General features: G+C 36.4%; 1 protein-coding gene across 4 annotated transcripts in view; it reads right to left on the bottom strand.

Moving 5' to 3' along the window:
- Window positions 1–1,063: 1,063 nt before the first annotated feature.
- Window positions 1,064–10,583, bottom strand: part of TTLL7 (tubulin tyrosine ligase like 7) — a 65,972-nt gene continuing 56,452 nt past the window's right edge. For 2 of the 4 annotated variants that reach the window (XM_066192568.1, XM_066192569.1), the window contains exons 20-21: window positions 6,701–6,874; window positions 1,064–3,462 (exon numbers count right to left, since the gene is read on the bottom strand). In XM_066192568.1, the coding sequence (XP_066048665.1) occupies window positions 3,342–3,462; window positions 6,701–6,874 (295 nt within the window). In that variant the 3' untranslated portion in view covers window positions 1,064–3,341. Of the gene's footprint in view, window positions 3,463–6,249; window positions 6,369–6,700; window positions 6,875–10,583 lie in introns of all 4 variants that reach the window. The other 2 variants (XM_066192570.1, XR_010722469.1) reach the window with 2 other exon arrangements.

Genomic DNA, 10,583 nt, shown 5'->3' with positions numbered 1-10,583 from the left:
CAGATGTCATTTTAAACACTGAGTAATTTGTTTACTTTTCAGTACAGAACATCAGCACTTAGAGATTAATTTTTCTATATTGAGTACAAGACATTCTTTCTAGGGAGGACAATAACTCAAGGCCAAGGTCTACAAATAGGTGTCCTTACGATGTAGTTCAAATAACATTTCCTCCAACATCATTTAAGCAATGGTTTCAAAAAAGTATTTTCCTTGCTCTGGACCTCAAATAACGCATGAAGTGTTCATAATTTTTAATAATTGGCCTTTCTGAGCCCATCTCCGAGCTGGGGCAGTACGAGGGCCGGGGCACGGTCGCCCCTCGCCCGCCTCCGCTGCCGGGCCCCGGCCCCGCTCCCGACCGGGGACGGGCGGTGCCGGCGCTGCCAGCCGCTCCCGGCTAATCAACTGTAAAAACCGGGTCGCAGGGAATAATAACAAAAACAAAGGGGGCGATATCTTTGACTACGCGCCAGCGGGGCTTCCGCAGGTGCCGTTATTGATAAAGGAGGAGCTCCGCGCTCCCCCGCTCCTCTCCCAGCGCCTGGCGGGCCGAGCCTGCCGCCTCCGGCGGCCAGAGCAGGGCACGCAGCGGGCGCCTTCCAGGTGCTGTGATACACCGCTACAGAACCATTAGCTCGTTTCGGTCGTGTCCTAACTGTGTAAAGATCACCGCGGGTAACATCTCAGTGTTACTTCGCTTCGCATCGCAGCTCCCCCGGCACTTGGAAACAGACCCGGGCTCTCGTGGCGCTGCGAAGGGCTCTGCGGGTGCTGCCCTCAGCTCCACGCTCGGTGAGTTCGCTGCTCCCTAAGCAGAGCCTGGATGCGGAGCGGGCCGACCTGCTGGTCAAAAGGCTGCAGATGCTGCCACAGCAGGGCTTGCAGGAGCTCCAGGCCGCTAATTAAGACTTGCTATGCCCACTGGTCGGATCACAAAGCAAAATGCTGCTGTTTTGCAGAGGAAAGGGGTAAGTGCTTCCACCTATGGCACTGCCTGGAGTTGGGCTACAGGCGCAGCCCGTAATTCACCCGCAGAGCACACACGCTGGTTCTGAGGAGCTGCAGAAAAGTGTAGCATGATGTTTATTGAAGGTATTGATTCACACATTATTAGGAACACATGACCACTTTAGGAAAGGTTATCAGAAATACAAATATATTAAGTCAGACGTAAACCACCATCTGGTCCGCTTTTGTACATGCTAAATGTTTTTGGGTTTTTTTTTTTTTTTTTTTCCTAGATTTGTCCATAGGTATGGTTAATAGTCCTCTTTCTTTTGGCAGGGTATTCTGTACAGACTGACCTGGCCCAGCACTAGCATTCAAAATTAGAAATCATAGCAAAGTTTGGGGGGGGGGGGGGGGGGGGGTTTAATGTTTTTTTGTTTTTTTTTTTTTTTTTTAAAGGGAGACAAAAAGATATGTGAACCTCCTATCCTAAAGCTCTGTTTTGACTCTGGCAAGCTAAGCTGGAAACTGATCTTATCCTTATGGCCAAAAGTAGAATACAATGGAAGCCTCCTCCAAGAAGAGAAAATTTACAGCTTTTATTAGGTGTTACAGATAACCAGAGTATGCTTTAATAGTCATTGTATGGACCAAAAGAGATAATACAATTAATGTGAACATACTATATTACTGAACTAGAATTCCCACAAAACTTAAAAAGACTTTACCAGACCAAAAGACTGCTTTGATCTGGTAATCTCAAGAGGGTCTTTTATTTGTTTACAAATATTCTTGTTATAGATTCTGCAATTCTTGTTATATAATTCTGCAATTCTAGAGCTGAGGCACTACAGCACAGGCATCAAAAATCTCAACCTAATTCCGAGTTTTTATATATCCTATGACTAAAACTTCTTAAAAAATCATTTCCATACAACTTCAATCTCAAATCCCTTAAGTCTCTTAAATTTGTCCTCAATTGCTGGATATCAAAAAACACTAACATACTTGCTCCTGAGGATAATTAGCCACCAAATTATTTTTAAAATATACCTGAAATACATTGATAATTTACAAACACATTTCAGGGTTAAATGATTCATAAGTACACGAGTCTTTGGTAAATAATAACTACTCTTTCTTTACTCAGTTAAAAAACTTAATTATTTTTAAATCTAGATTAACTGATTTAATAATTATTTCTCTAATGAATAAGGCTCACATGGCACAATGCTGAGTGGGATGAATGGCTGTATGTATCAAAACCTGAATGATGTTTTCAGGCTACAAATCCTGTTAATACTAGGTTCCTGCTCTGGCTCATTTTGGTTTTGTGCTGCTCAGCCAGCCTCAGGAATCTAGATCTAAAGGAGAGCTTTCGAATGAATTAAGATTTTCAACATTTAATGGTGTCAGCAATCTAGAAAATACTGTCCATTGCAAAGATACATTCTACAGTAGGTACTGGATTGCATGCTAAAAACTACAACAAACCAATTAGTTTAAGTTTGAAATAATACATTAAAGCTGCAGTATTTCCTAAAAATGTCTGCTTTAACACTTATGCAGCGTAACAGAAAACCTATGCACTATGCATGCGTGTGGAGCTGAGGATGACTGCTTGCTCCCAAAGGAAACTTAAAGGCACAGGATATAGGTAATGTGAATGAAAACCTGGAAACAAACATTGGCTTCCATTTTATTATGAGAATCCAATTAGGAAGTCATTGCCTAAACTGATATTCTACTGTTTGTGTACTAGATGCCTTCACTTTGGCTAAAAGATACTATATCATGTCCTTTAAGAAAAATAGCAGTATTAAACAGATCTTGTGATTTCAGAGGAGAAATAAAAATATGTCTGCTTTAGGTTTGGCTTACAGAGTTTTAGGTTTTATTTTAAACATGTCCAAGAAGTGATCAGATTATTTTTTATAACTGTTACAGTTTTACTGTTCTACTAGAATTTTTTTTTATTATCTGCTTTGTTAAAGGATAAATTACATTTGAGACAATAAATAATATAATTTACAATAAATAATTTTCGAGTCAAATATTGTACTTACAAAATAATGTAATACTGTAATAGAATCTTCAAGAACAATTCCATTTTATATATTCTGCAGCAAAAATAACATTTCTAGTAGGAAGGAATTACTTATAAACCTAGCAAGGTCTTCACATTCACATGTGTGTGTAAACAACTTAACAAGGTTTATTATGTTCCCAGAAAAGCTATGCTTTTACAGTAGGTTTTCTGCTAAATTTTATTATAATATGATGGTAGGAAATATATAACAGTGCTTATGTTTAGCTCCATCACAAGTTTAAAAAAAAAAAAAAAAAGAAATTGAGTGCTATTATTTACAAACAGCAATTTTCCTTTTACTTCACAAGTGACTGTATCTGTGTGTGAGCAAAATGTTAGGGCGAGGCATTCCAGATGAACTGCAGCTAAGTTTGGATGAGGATGATTTCAGGATGAACAGTGAAGGTCTTGGCAATAAACACCTAGAAAGGATATGAAAAATACAGCAAAGTTTACAGACAAAGAAACATTCAAGAACAGAAGAATTACTTGTTAGTGTGCCAGACAATAATTGGTGTGGGCAGGAAATTCAGTAAATGCTATTTATGAAACACAGAGGGCAATGGGCGCGAACTAACTCAGAAAAGGAATCTGAGTATGATCAGATCCTCATCTGTTGTATGAGGATCAAACATCTTTCCAGTCCTTTATGTTTCAAGCCATGAAATAAATAAGCAATGGAATCCTGTGTAAACAACAGAATCCTGTTTAATTTAAACTGGGCAAAAACTGCAAATGACATTACCCATCTTATAAAAAGTTCTATCATAAAAAAACCCAACTGATTAGAGACCAAAAATGATTTTCAGCTTTGGTTTCCAGCTCTAATGCTCTAAGAATAGACATATTATCATCATGACTCTAGCAAAGGAAGAAATGATCCTATAACCTAGTAATTCACATCAGTGACTATTTACCTTTTAAATTCAGGCAACTCTATAGCTTGTACTGCATCTAATAATACAAGCAGCAGTTTATCATATGCCTAGTATTAATTCTTAAATATTTTCATGCTGTAATTACCTAAAAGTTAATTGTAGAAGTCAATTAAGCGTGCAAAAATAACATCCATACTAAATCAGAATTTCATAGTGAATTATGTCAATCTTAGGATAGATTAACACAACACATTGTATAAATTATTGCTTAAAAATTGTTGTGCAGCTCTAGTGAATCATACTGATTAACGACAAATTGAAAGAGTGGTCAGACTGATCTCAAGGATAGAAACGGCAGCATTGTGTCAAGGGGAGAAAATCTGTTTAAGAAAGTATACACATATGCTTTGTTTAAGCTTGAGAAAAAATTTATCACCAATATATTTTTTTAAGAATTTGGGAAAAAATAAAGTCTGATTTGGAATGGGTTGGTGGTGAGCTTGACATTTCACTATGTCACCACACCAAGTCCTACCTTTGCTTGATCATACAGTAAAAAATTCTAATGCATCCCTGAGAATATGCTATGTAATAGATAAGGTCATTTAGCAAGCTGTAAGGACCTAGTGGTAGATTTTTTTTTCTTTTTTTAAACACAGGTTAATTTATGACTTTTCACATAGTTTGATTTTAGCTAATATTTTAAGAGACCTTGGTATAGTTTTTGAGCAGTCCTATTGTTTTATTTCCATCGTAGATTTACAATTAAGAGATAGACTTGAAAAGAAATTTGAGAAGTTATTAAAGAACTCTGTGGCAGTTTTGATAATCTTTTTATCTCTCCCTGTACAAATAAATTTTCCCAGCTAAAGAGCTGTCTGTTTGTAAACTGTGAAACTGCTTTAGTTTCACAAACTTTTGTTTCTAAAACACAAACAAGATAAAAAGTTGGTTTGTGCTCAGAAAAAACAAAGTTCTTCAAATTAGATTTTATAAAGTCTTGAAAAAATTAATATCTCATACATTATTACATTATATTCCAGTATTTTCTTGTACCACGCAATTTTATGGAGAGTCAGGAAAACTATTACCAGTAGTGGAGATTCATTAAAAACAGAAAATTAAGTGAAAAGTGATTTGGTATAGTGGTTCTCTCATTTCTAGAAAAGTAGTTCATTACCCTTACAATTGTGGTCCATAACAGACAAGAGCATTAATTTCCATACGTTTCTTTCATAATCACAAGTTCAGAATATCATGGTTAACAGGCATATTGCTGTATTCATGTATAGATGAAGCATTTACGGAGACTAATATAAAGACTGTAACTTTAATCAATCAGAATTGTCCTGACACTCCATTACTGATATTTAGGATATTGAGGGCTTAGATTCCTCTAGCCTATGCAATTTATGAACAACTTCCATTCAACATCCAAAGAAATACAGAAACTGGAGATGAGAAAGTTCTCTTGGACCATCCCTTTCATTGCATTCCAAATGCAAGCCTGTTAGCTGAGTACATTAGAGTAATCTGATCAGTTTGAATAGTTTGTGGTTGGTCATGATGTAAAATTTTCTGCAGTATTAACAACAAAGGCAATAAAAACTTTGAGATTTTCTAGTCTTAGCTAATCCAAATGACTTTACCACACTCCTGCTCTAACTCAGTAGATGTTAATGTTGAATATGATTGGTTTGTGGCTAGCATACTTCTACTTTTGCTATGATCAAACAAATCTAGTTTCTGGTTGGCTTTAAATTATGTTAGAGTGTCTTAAGATCCACACGTCAATAATGCATGGGTCCAGTGTATCAAATAACTAATCTGAGATTATCAAGTAAACAATTAAATCATAAAATAAGTTTAACAGATAATATATCAAAAACTTGTTTTTTTTACCTAATACTTAACTCACAAAACCCTTCTATGTAACAATATATGTAAGATATTTTATATAAACAAAGCATTTTTAATTTTATATACACAATAATTAAAATGGGATAGAATTTGAATCCCAAGTAATTTAAAACTGACATTTAATTCTCTATCTATGACTGTTTAGTTGAAAATTGACTGCCACAGCTGGATCATTCTCAGTAATCCCTATACTGACAATGTTATAACCCCTATTGTAACCAGTTGGGGAACTAAACCAGCCAATGGAGAATCAGGTAAGTGCCAAATAATTCTTTTACTATATGATGCTGTTTTGCAAGGTTCGAAAATATATTTAAGCTCCGTAAGACGGAATAATAAAACTTTTGATCTGTAGGTTTTGGAAATCAACTTTGCAAAACTGTGCAATACAGTAAATCAGCTGGCACTTACCTGACCCTTGGCTGGAGCTGTGCCCCTATAGCATCCCACTGCGAATGTGAAGCCAGAAGTATCTGACATGTTAGGATACCTCTAGGAATGCAAGTCTGGAAACAGTGACTTTGAGGGATCTGAGAAGGGGAAGAAAGGAGATTTTCAGTTCACTTTATGGGAAGCCTTTGCTGCAGCTAATTATGCAGTAGGCAATCAAGAGTTTAATAAGTGTACTTTCACACAAGACGTATATGTCAAGTTTTCTTTTGGTAGCACTTCATGACTGGGGTAGTGAGATAAGAATGACTGAAAGTCAGGATCAAGGGAAATGTTGGGGAGTTTGCTGGATTTTTTTCTTAAATACAGAGGGAACCGGATTTAAAGTTTAGTGGTAGCAACATGGACTAAAACCTATTCCAGTACTATCCTTGAAACCTACAATTTAGGAGGAAAATATTGAAATTTATACCTTGTATCATCCCAGTGGTGGCTCATCCCAGTTGGGGATCCTCTAGAATCTGATGAATGTTTGTAAACTACCAGCAGGCAGTGTTTACAAAGTTGTACTATTCGTTGGCAGCACTGGAGTTGCTCTGGAGTCACAGCCTCTGAGCCTTTACTGAATATGGTTTCCCAAGAGCTCCTATTACAGAAAAAGAAATTCATGGTCTCTGCCCCAAATTGCAATCTAAGAGTTTTACTGCTTTATATCAGATTTAACAACAGAGGAGCAAGAGAAAAAGCATGGCCTCGTGAGTGCACAGCAAAGGTTTATACTATTTAACACAAATACTGGCAGATGCTGAGTCCAAAACACAAAGTAGGAAGTTAATCTTCATATGGGAAATGGCCACTGCCATTTTTCATTTCGTTTGTTCCCCAAAGTGTTTACAGAGATATTACTTAGGTTTAGCACATAAAAAGTTACTGTCACAAAATTGTATATTTGTCTTACAACGGGAATAACACAAAACACTTATTCTTTTTAACAGGCTACCACCTGAATGAAACTATGATATTAAAGGAATTAATAAAAGTAATAAATTATTTCTAAATGTCCACACAGCATAATAATATTTTTATTTTAGGTACATGATACTAAGAAACAAATATGGAATTAATTTACAGGAGATTAGTATGTGCTCTGCTTCCTTATCCAAAAAGTCTTCATATGAAGAGAGTCTCTCAATTTAGTCACTCAAATACTGTTTATTATTTCCTCTGGTCACGTGGGGTTGGTTATCTACAATTAAGTGCAACTTGCAAAGCACATCTATAGAAAATTTCTTTTGTTTTCTTAAGAAGCCATTTTTCTTTGGGGAAAAAAAAAGCCACCAAGCTCTACCACACCAATAGAAACCAGGTGTGTTTCAGCACAGAAGACTACAATAAATAGTTATTTGCATACACCTCAACATTCTTGTTTGTGCAAAATTCTGATCAAATTTTAGATCATTTAATCTGTTTTAAAAGGCAACAGGGTGCTTGTGAAGACTTTTTTTGGACAAAATTATTATCCAGTAGCAGATGGTTTGTAAGCTTGAGCTTTTTTGTTTGTGTATGAAAGAAGCACTTCACAGAGTGAGGAAAATTTGCTGCATCTGGCTTCAACGTAGCATCCAGGCTGATTTAACCTTGCCCACAGAGAGCAGCTGCAGATTTCACAATGCCAGGGTAGAAAGTTCATCTTTAAGACAACATCATAGAACCAGCATGCTCGCTCCTGCCTAGTAAGATTTTTTTAAACTGGGCTGCATTTCACTGTGAGGGTGTAAGACACTGGCACAGGTTGCCCAGGGAGGCTGTGAATGCCCCAATCCCGACAGTGTTCAAAGCCAGGTTGGATAAGGCCTTGAGCAACCTGGTCTAGTGGGAGGTGTCCCTGTCCATGGCTGGGAGGCTGGGACTAGATGATCTTTAAAGTTCATTCCAACCCCTTAACATTGTATGAGTCAATGATTCTATGATTAGGATGGAATTTAGTCATTAAGAATTTAATGACTAAAAGACTACACTGAATGTATAGCTAACTGATTTGTCAGCCTGGCTCCTCTGTCTAGACAGTATGTTCCAGCTGAAAACATTCAGTCCAACAGAATTTTCATCGCAAACATAAATTTCAATGATGCAAGCATTTTTCCTTAATTATCATTCATACAATTGCTTAAGAAGTATTGTTTGTATACATTAAAACTGTTTAATTTCACAAAGTGAATAATCATAGAATCATTTAGGTTGGAAGTGACCTCTTAAGATCATTGAGCCATACTACCACTTTTCTTTAAATATATTTTTCTCAATTGTTTTCTGTCTGGGAACTGTCCACATGTATTTCTACAGGGAAATTAATCTATTTTCTTCAGTCTTTCCTCATGAAGTCATGCTGGAAGAAAGTAGCAAGATGACAGTCTAAGTATTTCATTCAAGAAATTCACACTGCTACATGTAGTTATATTATAATTCACTACATAAAACTCAGAAATCCTGTAGAAGAAACCTTCCTGATAAATTCCTTAGGTTCTGGACTTTGTGCTAACTTTTCTACAGTTAAGAGGCATTTTTTTCAGTGACAAATAATATACGGCTTGCTGCAACGTGGCTGACTATGAACTGGTGCTATATAGTTACCCTAATAACAAAAGCTGGGATTTGGAAACATACACGTGAATTTTAATGACCTTTCATATAAATGCGCCTGTGCAACCTTCTCCATGTGTTAGACAGATTCAGTTTATTCTCCATTATACTGCAATCAACAGGGATCAGAAGTCTATTTCCTAAGTTTAATTGGTTATGCTGTAACTTTACCTTCCATACATTAGTAAGAAATCACAGAGTCCTCACCAGATACAAAAAAGGGTATTATACTGGATTGTGCAATGTGGTCAATTGTGTGTTATTCTTTTTATAACCATCTGAAGTCAACTGGTTCTTCTAGTTTTCTTCTATAAGTTTTAATGGTTTATTATACAGTAAAACAAATAAACCTTTATGAAACCCTCTACATCACCTTTTTTTCACAGAGATTTTCTTTGCTCTTTCTTTTCATTAAAATAGCACATACCTAGCAGAGATCTGACCAGCAAGAGGAAACCTTAAGGCCATTAGCTCCACTCTTCTCCCAAGAGATCTATCTTACAAACAGTGAATATACGACACTCTTTAATGTATATTCATATAGTAATGTTGTTTCTGAATCAGCACATTAATTTTCCCAACATATTTCTCCAAATTCTGCACATGCCCTGTTTATTCCAATCTATTCTTTAAAATGGCACATGAACTCTTGGGGAAGAGTGATGAGAAGCTGGCCTCTCTGCTACAGAGGTGCTGTAGGGAGTTCTCAGTTGTGTGTTATGGGGCAAGAAGGATGCTTGTAACTGAATAAACAAACTGGCAAGGTGCAAACAGCCTTTTTGTTTGCTTCCATGAATTCTGTATTATTGGGAATAAGTGTATTACACGCAGTGTATTACACATACTGGATATTTATGTATTACTTTAACAGTATTTTTAGAATCTTTTATGTAACAACTCCTCTTACAAGGAACTGGATATTTGTCAAAGAATGGCTCCACTTATATTTTATGACCACAAAAGAATTGAGGCTGTACTCAAGACTTCATACACCTCTGCTAGCACAAAGAAAAGAAAAAAACGTAAAGAAGATGATGGTAAAAGACGTGTTGATCTTTTGGAGCCCTTAGATCCCTCTTCTTGTTATCCATTTTCTTGGGAAACAACTAGTAAGGGTAATGTGCGAGTTCTCCACATATGATAAATGACCATGTGTGAGCAACATATTGACTTGATTCCTTTGTACATACAATATCCAGCAGCATACTAATTGTTGTAGTTAATTTTCAATATATCTCTTGGAACACCTTATGCAAGCTAATAAAACTCTCTCCTGCTCTTTATACATTTTATATACTAACAGAGAAAATATTCTATTTTGTATGCAATGTATTTCATATTTTAAAATTTTTCTTATTTTATGAATAAATTGATGGGTGGGAGGAATTGTTTAATACCCTTGATATGATCCCCCAAATCTGTATTTCTACCAATGCCTTTGATTTCAGGAATGTAGATTCTGAAGTGCAGGTTATTGAACTTATTTATATGTCCAGATCTTTCCTTCCCTGTAGAAAACTTGTATTTGCTACCCAAACCAAAAACACCTGCCTACATGGACATTTCATATTCTGCAAATACTTAACTTTCTACCAGTATGGCAGACAGTGAATGTCATCAAGCACAGAAATCTGAACTGTTTATTAGTAAATCACAGAAGTGACATTGCATCTGGTGTGAGATGTCAGCTGCACTTGTGACTGAACTCTCCTTAC

Source organism: Chamaea fasciata, unplaced genomic scaffold (assembly GCF_029207755.1).
Source record: "Chamaea fasciata isolate MVZ Bird 193981 ecotype frontalis unplaced genomic scaffold, bChaFas1.0.hap1 SCAF_10, whole genome shotgun sequence".
Lineage (NCBI taxonomy): Eukaryota > Metazoa > Chordata > Aves > Passeriformes > Sylviidae > Chamaea > Chamaea fasciata.
The sequence above is the reverse complement of the archived record's forward strand: the minus strand, read 5'-3'. Positions and strand labels throughout refer to the sequence as shown.